The sequence below is a fragment of the Stegostoma tigrinum genome, chromosome 16 (assembly GCF_030684315.1).
Source record: "Stegostoma tigrinum isolate sSteTig4 chromosome 16, sSteTig4.hap1, whole genome shotgun sequence".
Taxonomy (NCBI): Eukaryota; Metazoa; Chordata; class Chondrichthyes; order Orectolobiformes; family Stegostomatidae; genus Stegostoma; species Stegostoma tigrinum.
In genome coordinates this window covers 33,479,833-33,493,335 of record NC_081369.1, presented here as the reverse complement: position 1 = coordinate 33,493,335, position 13,503 = coordinate 33,479,833, and the positions used below count along the sequence as shown (strand labels likewise).

General features: G+C 38.3%; 1 protein-coding gene across 8 annotated transcripts in view; it reads right to left on the bottom strand.

Annotated features, from left to right (window-relative positions):
- Window positions 1–7,164: 7,164 nt before the first annotated feature.
- znf536 (zinc finger protein 536) overlaps window positions 7,165–13,503 on the bottom strand; it is a 567,201-nt gene continuing 560,862 nt past the window's right edge. For all 8 annotated transcript variants that reach the window (XM_048546813.2, XM_048546812.2, XM_059651688.1 and 5 more), the window contains one exon: window positions 7,165–10,000. In XM_048546813.2, the coding sequence (XP_048402770.1) occupies window positions 9,765–10,000 (236 nt within the window). In that variant the 3' untranslated portion in view covers window positions 7,165–9,764. The remainder of the gene's footprint in view (window positions 10,001–13,503) is intronic.

The window sequence follows — 13,503 nt, the reverse complement described above, 5'->3', positions numbered from 1 at the left end:
GATTGTCTTGCTCATTTCTGAAGCAGTCAGTCAACATAGTATGAGCTGCATTCCCTGCAATCTATTCCATGTTTAGTGTGGAAAGAAATCCTTCTAACCTTCAGACTCACTTGAAACTCATTAATTTTGGATTTATGTTGCCCAGTTTTATTTTAACAATCTAAGTTCAATGTTGTGTTTTTAAGCAGGAGAAACCATCAAAGGTACAGTTATGATCGTTATAGAATTGCTGCAAACAAAAATAGTTATGAGGGACTAACACAGTGGTTTATTGGACTATGTGATTAAAGGTCAGCTGTGGTTCAAACACATGTATATCATATGCTTATGAAATTTTGGGACCTTTAAAGTTGCGTACTGAAATGAATCCAAACCTAAAACTATCTTATTACTGTTGTCAGAGTTTGCTGAGCAAAAATTGGCTGCCAATTTTCCTTACATACATGCACTGACTACATATCAAATTTTGAATTGTTTTGCGAAGTTCTGAGGTGGTGAAAGATGTCACATAAATCTTTCTGTCAATCCACAGGATTGTCTAAAATAAAGCTCATGAGAAAATTGAAACTAAACCTTATTCAGGAATTTTTTCAGTTCCATTCCATTCCATTTGTACACAGCCCTTGTATCTCCAGAAATAGCTCCTCCTTTCCCTACATTCAAATATCCCCAAAGATCTATAGTTGGGTCTCATTTCTTCCTTGGCTACGAGTTGCCATTTGTTGACTATGTTAAAACCAGAGTCAGCACTCGCACATTACTGGTGACAACTCATCCTATCTCTCCACCATTGATCTGAAGTCAATTGTCCATTCATCTTCAAACTGCTTCCACATTACATAATCTAGGATGAGCCACAACTCTTCCAGATAATTTTATTGTAAGAGCAAAATTACTGTCCTTGAATCCTACCATAAGCTTCATTTCCTTGGCACTGACTCTAGTTTCCTCCCTAGTTCTGTATCGTGGCCAATTGCAGAATCAATGTTTTTTTTCCTCTGAACAGATCATTACAGGTTTGCATTCAATTCATTTCCATAATTTCCACCTGGAAGAAAATGATTTGAATCTGTTTTTATCTCTGTCCCACCACCATTTTTAAGATATGCTTCTTTCATTTTCCATTCCAGTTTTTCCAAGACTTTTCTTTCTGGCCTCTCATTTTCCCTCCTTCTATAAATTCTTAATTAAAACTGTGCCACATATATCATGTCTCCTTCCAAAAACTGACAAGAAAAACGTCAGTGAATCAAGGATTGAAAACATAAGTAATATTAATTAATTAATGTTGATGATCCCAGACACCAGCTAATCGACTCTGGATTCAAGTTAAACCTTGGTGGCTCAAGGATACCCAAAATACTCAAAGGTATATATTACTATTTTCTTCCTTTGTACTAGATACTAAACTATTTTAACTTTATATCTGTGCACACATGCGAATCCAACTGATTGCGTAAATGCTGTATGCTTGATGTCACGTCTTTTTTGTTTTTTTCCAGAAATAGCAGGTAATAAAATTACACTTTCTTTTAGTCTAGAAAACCTTGTGATTGTCACCTTACTCCTTAGAGTATAGATTAATTAACTACATTTAAAGTGGAAAAAGATATAGCCTGCTTGTAAAAAGAATTAAAACCTTTGTTGCAACTAATTGAGGAGGTACTAAAGTAAGGAGGCAGTTTACCCCTTCTCTGTTGTTTTTAAGATAATCTATAAATCACTTTAAACTTATTCCATCCAATTTCTGTATGCTTTGCCCAGTATCCACTTCTGAATGCCGTATTCTTGTGATTCTGGTGTTCTGTGTAATGCAATTTCTTTTTGCTTCATCTTTGGTGGTGAAGCTCCTAGTTAAACTAATCTTAAAAGTCACAGTCCGTAAATCTCTTCATCTTTGGAAACTTTATCAGAATCCATCTCTTGGAAGATTTTGATTGTGCTCGTAATCTCTCTCTTTCTGGTTTGGATCCATTTTTATCCTTACTTGTGAAATTCTTTACAGCTTATTTTGTGCTAAAGGTGTTATATAAATTAAAGTTATTACAATTGTTAGATGACAAAGAAGAATTGTTCTTATTATTTGTTTTTCACATGAAAAGTTAAATCAAAGTCCTGTCTGCTTTTTCAGGTGGATATAAAAGATAAAATTGCATTATTCAATAGAGAATGGAAGGATTCTCTTTATGGCCAAGTCAATATTTGTTCCATAAACCAACAACACCACCACAAATTATAACCTTATTCATTCTATCGTTTATGGGTGTATGTGTAAGCTGGTGGCCATGCTTCCCTGTTACAGCAGAGATGCTATTTTAATAGTACACCTATAGAATTATTCAGCTGAAAAACTTTTTTGGGCTGAGGAGAGAAGACATGAGGACAGTTACCATTTGTTAGTTTGCACACATGTTCCTACCTCTGGTCTGAGGCTGTTTATGGTAAATGATGGCTCCCCTTTTACTAGAGGCAGGTAGCCAATTAGGCAAATTAAAGTGCCTATTGAAAGATCTCTTCACAAGGCATCTGGAAAGTCTCAGTTGGCAGTTATCTCCACCCACTGCACTGCCCTCCCCATTTGCGTGAAACCCCAGCAAATGGACAAAGGTGGCCTCTCAGCGACAGATCAGGGAAAAGGAGTAGTCACTCATACAACATTGCTGTCTCCAATCTCCACCACCATCCAAGCTGTGACTGATGGAGGGGTAGAGCCGCTGCTGTAGGTTATCCTGTGAAGAAGAGCACTTCACCAATGATGGCCTGCTAACAGGGGCAACATTTCATTTTTAAAATTTCCAGTGTCTCGGAAGGGAGACTCCAGCTTGAGGCTCCTCCTTTTGTTCTTCCATTCGGGTCGACAGCCTGTACAGCTACAGAATTCAGTCAATGCCCTTGATTGGTATTGTGCCACCTAGATTTCCCACTTCATGGCCTCTGTTTTGAGCCAATGGAGGGCCCAAGACCCAAGGCCCATTGTTTCTGACTTGTTTTAGGAAGTACTCAAGACATTAACGATGTTAATGAATGCAAGTTCTGTTTATTTATCTAATTTCAGTAACATAATAGTTTTAGAGAACTGCCACAAGAACATATTGTCCTAATCATGGCCATTATCTAGTGTCATATCCTGGCTTATTGCATGTTTTAACACTCTCTTTCTTACAGTTGTTGATTGCTTCTAGAGCTAGACACAGTTGCACTAACTGAGAGGAAGTTCCTCAAATAGAGAAGCAGCACAGAAAATCTCATTGTTGATATTGTGCAGATAATTCTGAAATGGAAAGTTGGGTGCAACACTTTGTTTGTTGCTGCCGTGGACAGAGACTTCAACTGCTAACAATTCTTGTAGCTTACCTTGTAGAAGGCTGAATTGAGAGAACAGCTGACTGCTTCATTCATAATTCCTGTACAGCCTGTATCCCACCAGTTCCCCCACCCCCAAACGCACATTCATAATTCCTGTACAGCCTGTATCCCACCAGCTCCCCCACGCCCAAACGCACACATACACATCTCTGATCCCAGAGATGACCTGTTCAACCTTTTAAAATGGCCATAGCCTTTAAACTTGAAGTAATCCTCTGAAAAGAAAAATAGGGAAGATGCGATTTAGAACAGTAATCCTGAATAAACTAATAGAGCCTTTAACACATGCACTGATGTCACATTACTTAAGTCATTATCCAGAGATTATGAAAAGCTTCACTGCTGAGGAACAGCACTACGCTAATGGGCTTTATGAAGATATTTTGACATTGCAGCAGAACTAAACCTTGAAGATCTTAGATTTCTGAAACGAGAAGCTCATGTAAGTCCATTGCAACTGTAGCCATTCCCAGAAACATAAATACAGCGCCACAGACTGTCTTTACGAAGATTCTACCTTTCTATCATGTTATGTCAGGAGGGATTATAACCTTGTAAGAAAGAATTGTTACTGCTATCTCTACCGATTTATTTATCATGTAACTCCTGTGGGAGTTTATAAATCTTTGCAAAGCCTGAGGGACACCAGGCTTTTTTGTCCAGCTGCTCCCACCTTTGTTTGATAACAGTAGGTGTATGATTGATGTAGTAGGAAAGAAGACAACTTTGGTCTTTGATTTCCTGACTCAACATACATTCCCCATAGGGCACCCCTTGGATTTAGCTCGCTCAAAACAGACTGAAATATTCAATTCATTAAAAAAAAGACAATCTGGGAATCATGTTCATAAAAATCTCTCTTCCTTTCATAGTCATCAATAATTGAATTAGCCCATGCTTCTTGTTCCTATTGGTTGTGCAGGAATCAAACCTAAAGATATGTTGTGTTGTGACCTTGACATGCTATTTGATCAAATTGAAACTCTGCTACCACCACTTTATTGTGAATAAATAAGAATGAAAAAACATAGAGTCATGATGCCTAGGAATATCTATTGTGTTCAAGATCTATCATTAATTATTATGTTAAAGACTGAATCGAAAATCAGCTTGAAACACACATTGAAAGAAGGGGAGACCTAAGACCATTAATAAGATTATGCATAGACCTGTGACCCCAGGTCTAAGTAGTTTATAGAGTAAATCCTGACCCTCAATACCAACAGTAACTGGTGATGAACAAGCATTGCCTACCTTGGTTTTGATCCACTCTGTCAATATCAGCACAATTTCCCAAATACTATTGAGTTCCTAACCTTGTAACAAATATTGGGCTTTTGCGACCCACTCGCTATTCAAACCTATCTTCCGACTCTTCAGTGCCTAAAACATCAGTAGTCTACTCCACTTCTCTTTGGTGAATGCTGTTTGAGATTGTCATAAGCTTAATACGCTTTCTCCTTGACAATTGCAATGTTTATTTGTAAAACAGAAACTACAGCTGTTTCCTTCATAAGTATTTTAGTGTAATGGGGACATACATGTTGCATTGAAGATAAAAATATGAAGCATAAATTAGGATGGTCCATGACTAAGGCCAAACTGAATCTGTGACATATTGAGAGTTAGACCACAAAAAGAGTTATTTCCAATACCACTAGATTCAAAACCTTGAATTTTTAGCAACTTCTTGAACTTTTTAAGTTAATGGAACCCACTAATGTTCTGTTAGGAATTTATAAATTTAAAACATGTATGAATGTCCAATCAATTTTTCCTGACTTGTACAACATCATTGATGATACAAAGCATCATTGACCGCAGCTACTGCCTAAGGAGATCTTAATTTCTGATGAAGCGATTTAGTTCCAGCAATTTTCAAGCATTAGTTTCATCAACCAAGAGTGATGGGCACCTGTAAACTGAAGAGAGGACAACCAAATATTAAACAGTTTTCTGATTCATTTTGTTTTCTATGCTTTTTAAAAGTGTCCCTAATTATTTTTACTGCAAGCAGTTTGCATTATTAATGGTGCCCTGTATTTTGCTCTAACAATTGAAACAGATATCCATTTCATAAAACTAGTGTATTGATTAGAATGCTGATCTTCCATTAGCTTATTTTACTCACAATGCAAAATAATATTTGTGTTTAAAGCTGTCAGCAGATGTGTTGAGCACAATTCCCAATGAGGGAGAGATTCAAAATCTGCTCAGATTTAATCAGTGTTCACAAAATAAAATGAAGAAATTCAGAATAAAAAATGCAATATTATCTCTTACATAAATAATGCATGACTGTAACCATTTGCAGGGGAAAAAAATTCAAGAAAAAGCGGCAAATATTTGTGGATTGTCCATTCTGTGTAATTTATGCATCTTGAAGCATGCCACCCTTTTCTGTTGCAATCCTCTTTAGGTATATCACCTTATGGTGTGAATATGGCGCATTAATGTACAAGGTACAGGAAACATGGTGCAATCTGATAATGAATGAATATCACCATGTCTTCAACCAGGCTGACTAGTTTCAGTTAATTGTCATGTCATGGTGGTTGCCAAATCTCTTTTGGTAATCAATCATTTGGGCAGAATAAAGGGCAAACCTAATTATAGCACAGGTGACTTCCATGGAATCATTGCTGAATCCCTCCACTTTCCTAGCACAATGAGCTAGCAAGAACTGAAGGAAGGTAGTTCATGGTGCGGAACGCATGGAAATAGTTGAACAGTTTCTTGACCTTTTTTTGGTGAGGGAGGGCAGGGTTGGGAAGTTGGTTCCTTCTACAAAACCACAAATCAGGAGCCAAGGAGAGCAGAAGACTGACAGCAATGACCCTAACAGTGTTGGCCATATGCCAGTTACAGCAAGTCTGAAACGGCCAATCTCACACAGGTTTTCTCATTTTCCTTGGATCAAAGAACCTCTGAATGTTACCTTTCTCCAATAAAAAGGTTACGACAGCGGACTCCCCCAAGGAACTGAAAGTGAATTAATCCACCACTGAGATTGTTTAACAATGTCCTGAGACGCTGATTATTTAGTTACTTACTTAGGAGTTCCCTGGATTTAACTAATAACATGTTGGCAAAAATTTACATCCAAACTATTGTCAGACCACAGCCTGAATGTCAACAAAATAGATTCCTGAAATTTGATCATCTTTGTCCTTACTGAAATCATGTGGAACTGAAGATGGTCAGTCTCAGGTGGTGGAACAATATCTTGGACTCTTATTCTACTTAAACAATTTCGAAAGACTAAGCAGCTTGAATGACCTTCCCAATAGGCACACCCCCTATTCTACATAACAACAAAACAGGAAAGTGTATAAGAGAATGAGAATGTAGACTGCAGTCATTTTGCCATAAACCCTACTGCAGGGACAGCATTTGTACATGCCTTCATGTACTGGCATAAACAACTGAGGTACCCAGCCAATTTGGGAATACCATTTTCTCCAGTCTGCTCAGTGCAGAAACTGGCACACATTACAGATATTGGGCTGAAATTCAAACCAGGAAATTACGATTCATCATTTACTGAATATCATGAGCTGAGAAATTTGCACCAAATATATACTAAAAAAAAGTTTGAAGAATTCAGAATGCTTCTGAATGGAAATATATGCAATTTTGGCTTTCAGCGTTACAACATTATCAATATTCTGCAATAGCTTGCTCAGACAGAACCCTAAGCAGTAATTCTGCAGGATTCACTCTAAAGTAAGGCTTCTGAATAATACAAAATGGTACGTTTTAAAAGCACATTACAAAATAAGAAGGCGAAATCTGCTCTTTCAGAGGTAGAGGTTTTATTGCGTAAAACACTGGATAAAACTGTACTGCTTCAAAGACATCTTGCTTCTAACAGCGGAAAGAAAACAGTCATCGCTGAAAAACAACTTTTATACTTCTATACCAGAATAAAGTTCTGTCAACTGATGTATAATAAATAATGACCAAGAATAAACTTTAAATACAAAGTCATCTACTTGTTACAAGCAAGGCAACAAAATCCTCTACTCTATTGATCTCAGATCTCCTCCAAGATAGGAACTCCTTCATTTAGGAATGTAGACAATATCATGACCAGTTTCACACACTACAGAAGTACAGAGAAATGTTGACATGTTTAGATTTGTGAAGCATGATGTTATTCAGAATCTGACAATGTATCACTGCTGCTGTCACTTGTTTGTATTACAAGTTACAAATGTTCTGGAAAGGTCTACGTCAGTGGAAAAAAAAAAGGGACAGTAGCACCTGACTAAATGGAATCAACGCACACGTCACAGAAAGGGAAATGTTTCCAGTGTCACAAACAGAATTATTGCCTGTCATCTGAAATGCTGAAAGACACAGAAGAATACTGAAAGATTTCAAAAGTGCAAGAATGGAATGTGTTTGCTAAGATACTGTAGGCGGCACACACTCACACATACACACGCACGCATACACACGCACACGCACACACACACGCGCACACACACACAAGCAAGCGACTGACACAGTCACCAAACACAGTAGTGCAGTTAATATCCTAAAGCTTACTACAGTCGTTCAGAAATGTTTAATAACATTTCGATCCCTTGCTGGGATCTTTAGAAACAGTTGCATTAAGTTTATCATCTGGATTTAAGTAAGGCAGTGAGAACTATACTAGAAAACAATAAAACCAGCTTGCTATACGCCAGACAGGTCTTAGTTAGCGACCTCAATTAAACTGTGGCTTCGGTTGGTTGACTTCCTAGTAGCCAGCATATGCAAACCTTACTTCTCTCTTAGCCTGAGATTTTACCCTTACCTCAGGTTAGTACTAAGCTTTTTTTCCTTATTTACACAAGTCATAGATTGCAGTTTCTGATTACTGTAAACTGCTTTAGGCAGAACAGAAGTTTTAAGGCCCTGGGATTTACTTTCTGCTCCCAGCCTACATGGAAAGATATTGACTTTTTAAGTCTGACTTATTTTTCAGAATACACTAATACTCGTCTACCATTGGAAGAAGAAGCACCAGTTTTGCTTTTGATGAAGGAAGTAAGATTCCAAAGGCTATAAGCTTACTTGATTTCAATTTTCGGGCTGATTTTGTGTTGCTAAAAACCTTCATACGTCATTTTCCTAGAATGATATAATCACGTCATTCATCACAAACTCTATTTCCTCAAAAGCTTCCTATATTATGGTGAAATTAAACTCTGGAGATTCTGAATTGTACAAAAGCTAAAATTCATAAAAATACGTCACAAGTTCCATTGTTTCTATTTTACAAAATAAAACAAAGGAAGAAGACTGAACACATTAACTTTTTTAATACACACAGAGCAGGAAATTAAGACGATTGGGCTTCTTCATCTTCTCTACTATTCAATGACATTTCAAGAGAAACATTTTTTTTGACTTTCAGCTTTTACAAAAATTAGCAAATTGTTGCTCTTGGGGATTCTGCTCAAGTAAAAATCATGCTGATCCTTTGCTACAAACAGCCCACTTCCCACTAGTGCCCTCTACTGTCAGACTTAATCAGATCTGTGCTCAGTAACACTCGCCCCCGCCACCACCTCCCACCCTCTTCCCCAAAATCCCCCAACTTGCCTATTATTCGATTATTGATAACCTACTTCTCCACAGAAGAAAATTCCTTTAATTAAAGAAAAAAATGCTTTCTTCCCTCCATTGCCAACTGATACCAAAAAAAATGGCTAACATGTTTGATTTGTGTTTCATTCTCTTCCATTGATGCATTTGGCTACAAATCGAAAAAAAAATGAAGATGTAACATCCCAACCCACTTTACTGTAGGTCACTACTGACCCTAGTTCATGGGCCGTCTAAGATTTCTTGTATAGTGCAGTTGCGACACCGCTCAAATTGATTTTTATTCTGCAAATGACAGCTCCAGTCAGACTGGCACCATGGCAGTCTACCAACACATCTCATTACTACGCTAAGCGAATGACAGCAGCTGGTGTCATGTTATAAAGGTGTTTTCAACACTGAAAACACAGCCCCAGATCTTCAAGGCAATGCTAAATCATTCAGATGGTATCATTTTTCTGTTAAGAGCATTATTTTTGGACAAAGACCACTTTAAACTTTTAAATGTCCGGCTTTTAAGTAACTGATGACCTCCTCCCACCTTTTAGAACCACTTTATCCTCCCACCTGTGATGTTTTGAAGTACTTGTTGCTAGGTAACAGTTTGGCAGCCATTTGGGAGGATTGGAATCTCCTGCTTTTATGTTCTATCCTGTGGATCACAATACTGGGGTGTTATTTCTATATAGTTCACATGTTCTTTCCTTGGAATGCCATAAACATTTGCTCAGTCTGAATGCATATCAAAAAAGCTCTGTAAAAACATGTATTGCAAGTATTTATATTGTTCCACTGCATTACTCTTGGTCCTGACTGGTTTCCACTGGCAGTTCACAAGAGCTCCCGGGTTTCACAACAACTGCTTCCTCTGAAATCCCAGGAGCTTCCATTTCAACTCGTGAGCGCTTGAACCTGCGATCTGGGTACTGGCTGTTGTCAAAAGGCATGCGATGCACACACATAACATGAGTCTTCAGGTTCCCCTTCTGAGAGGCACTGTATGGGCAGTATCTGCACTGGAAAGGCCTGTGACCTGTAATGCAAGAGAAGGTAACAGTCTAGTTATAGAACTGTAGTGCAAAGGAAACATGTCAAATATAGTATAAAACAGGAAGGCACTAAAGTCTTATTACTCAATTGTTTATGAATAAATGTAAGCACCTTATTTTAAAACAATCATTTTCAAGTATTCAGAGATTACAAGAACTGCAGAGCTACTGAATCCATTGCTCCCGACGTGGCCTCCTTTACATCGGTGATACCCAAGCATAGACTCAGAAACCATTTCATAGAGCTTCTGGACTCTGCATGCAACAACAATACCTTTCACTTGCCAACCATTTTGACTGCCCCTCCCAATCCTGGGTGGCATGTCCATCCTGGGCCTCCTCCAGTGCCATAATAACGCCACACACACAGACAGACAGACAGGAGGAGCAACATCTCATATTCTGCCTCGGGAGCCTGCTGCCTAATGGCCTAAACATGGAATTCACCAGATTTAAAATCATCCCACCCTGGCCTCAGGCCAACCAACCCATTTATCCCTGCCTCCTTAACCTGACACAACCTGTCCATCTTCTCTCCCACCTATCCGCCCCTCCCACCTCACTGACCAATCCGCACCACTCCCTACCTGCATTCACCTATCACCATCCCACCTACCCTCCCCTGCCCCACCCCTTGTCTCTATATATTTCCCAGCTCCTGTCCCCCACATCCCCATTTCAGAAGAAGAGTGCTGACCCAGAGTGTCAGCTTTCCTGCTCCGCTATTGTCCTTTTTTTAAGTATTGTGTTGAGAAGAAGAAATGCATGGGAGCGGACTGTACTATCACCAGGCTTTAAAAGGTGACCAAAGTGGGCTATTCGATGCCACATGAACTTTTTTCAGTACAACTCTTCTTAAACTTTCTTCTTCTGATATTTCAATGTACAAAATTTTGGAAATGTGATCCTAAGGTGAAAATAAAACGTTGTAAAGTTGTTTTGGGGAAAAATAAAATGCTTGTTTGTACTGTAAATAAACTTATTGAAATGGGCGCAATGCTACTTCTTTCAAATTTCTGTAGTGTACTTCTAAATATTAGACAAACTTAGATTATTTATCATGCATCTAGTGCCCCAAGACAATTGTCCACATATTTGTATATTAGCCAAGTCTGCTTCAATATACCTGATAGGCTATCAAAATAAATAAAGTTTACACATATTGAAAACAGCCATTCTGTAACATAATTTTCAATTTGAGTTACATATTGACAACACCCAATTTGAGTTCTTCACAGACTGAATTTAACCTTCTGACTTCTCCATAAACAACATCATTCAGCGAAAAAAATGGACTTATAGTTAAAATGATGACCGTGAAGCCAAAGGTTGAGTGATGGCTGACAAACAAAGTAACAACCGCACAATATTCATTTTTGACCTTCTCTGATTAATGTTAAGCAGAACATATTCTTTCCAGCACTTGAATTCACATACAGGCATTAGCTCAGCCCCTCTATATTTTATTGAAAAGAAGTTGTATAGATTATTTTTACATATACACTTCAACCAATGCAGAATAGTGTTTATTGTACAGTAGCCATATTAACAATATAAGTTATGGTGTTAAATATTGGAGCATGGATGCCTCGCAATGCCGATCCAAACATTAGTGGCATTAACAGGAGTAAGCAACACCATTCTGCTCATAAGGCATAGTTTTGGCATTCTCTGTCTGCAGCCTATTTTATGTCAATCATTTTTTTTTAGAAAAATCATCGTATAAGAATTCTAAAATCTCTTTTTTGATTATCTAAAAAATAAACCCAAGTTAGGATATTGAAGTTTCTTTCTTTCAAGTGATAACAACAGAGATCTAAATGAAAGGCCTGCTTTGAAATACAAAGTTGTGACTCCATTGCATTATTTTAGAAGAGGCTGTGGAAAATGAAAGGAGTCAGACTTTGCTGGGGTTTTTTTTGTGTGGCCTGATACTGAAGCCGTAGCTGAAAAATGACAGATGTCTGCAACCAGCTGCAATGAAGCATGGTAAAGTTTCAGTCTAATCCACTTACTCCACTGCAGTCATGTGAACCAAAACAAATGGGCAGCTCTTTACATTATACAAAACACTGCAGTCTACTGATACTCTCTAATGTAACGTAGCTGATTCTCCATCTTCTCAAAATCCAGAAGAAAACGTTTGGCAAACCCTCATGCTTTACAGTTTATGTATTGTAAAACAGTTCTTTGCGGTTTGTCTAATGTGTACAACGCACCCCACCCCAAATAAATAGTCTCCTTACGTCGATATGGAAAATTGGAACCAACAAAACAAAAATACTCAGGCCATCTCTATTCAAGACTCTGCAGAATAGAACTCGTTGGTCTCTGAGCTCAGCATTGCTTTGCAAATTCTACGAATTGCAGGAAATTCTCAATCATAAATGTCATTGAGAACTGAGCAGCCTTTTGTAATATGACTCCATGATGCACCCATCACAGTGCTTTGTTACTGCAACACCTTCATTTGGTTCTCCCCAAATATGTGTGTGTGTGTGTGTGTATTCTGCACAGTTTTTAAAACACAGCGGTGGCTCAGTTAATTGCTAGACTTGTTTCTGAATGTATTTGTCATGCCAGCAGTTTTTCTCTTTGATATATAGTGTTCTGCAGGAGTTCAAGTTTCCCACATTTTACCCAAAATTCCCCACGTCGAGATAAACAGATCAGTTTAAGTGAATGAGCGAAGTATAACTTCCTGAGCAGCAAGTCTCCTCCACCCTGCGGCGTGTAGAGCAACAACCTTTTGAACTTTCCCTCCTCCAATCCTTGTAAGGGAAGAGTGAGGACATGAAGTCATATGGTTCTTTGTGCCAAGAGTTCAAACAGCTGTGAAACATAGTGTTTTGGTACACACTCAGAGAAAAAACTACACAGTGGATTTGGCCTGTGGCACGATTGAACAAGATTTTGTTCCTTCAGGCTAAAACAACAAGAGCAGACAGAAAAACATCTTAAGCTTTTCCCCTAAAACTTACCGCAACAACCTTTGTGAAACCACATGACCGCCCTCACACAATTTCCCCTGTGTCTCTCAGGCTACTTCTGGCAGGAAGTCAGAATTACTGTTATATAAATTCCATCTGATGCCAGCACTGCCATCTGTGAGTAAAGACTGCCTTACCTATGCCGGGCTGCAAAAAAAAACGCTCTCTCCCAGAGATGAGTAAAAAAAATTTGATTAATTTGCAGAATGCTTGTGATTTGCTCATATATTATTATAACTGCTCATCAGCACATGACAAATTCCCAGCACTCTGCAAAGGAACCCATTCAGCTTCAGCAGATTTTCACCAGCACCTGACAGACTGCAGTCCCACTAATGACTTTCAGCTGCTTACAAACAGTAATTCTATCTTCAGGATAGCCTGGAAAAAAAACTATGGAGAGAGAGAAATAAAGCAATAGGGTTCGGTCCATTTTATACACTCAGCTTTACAATAATCTGATTTAACTCATTCTGCACTGGGACCCCGACACACCT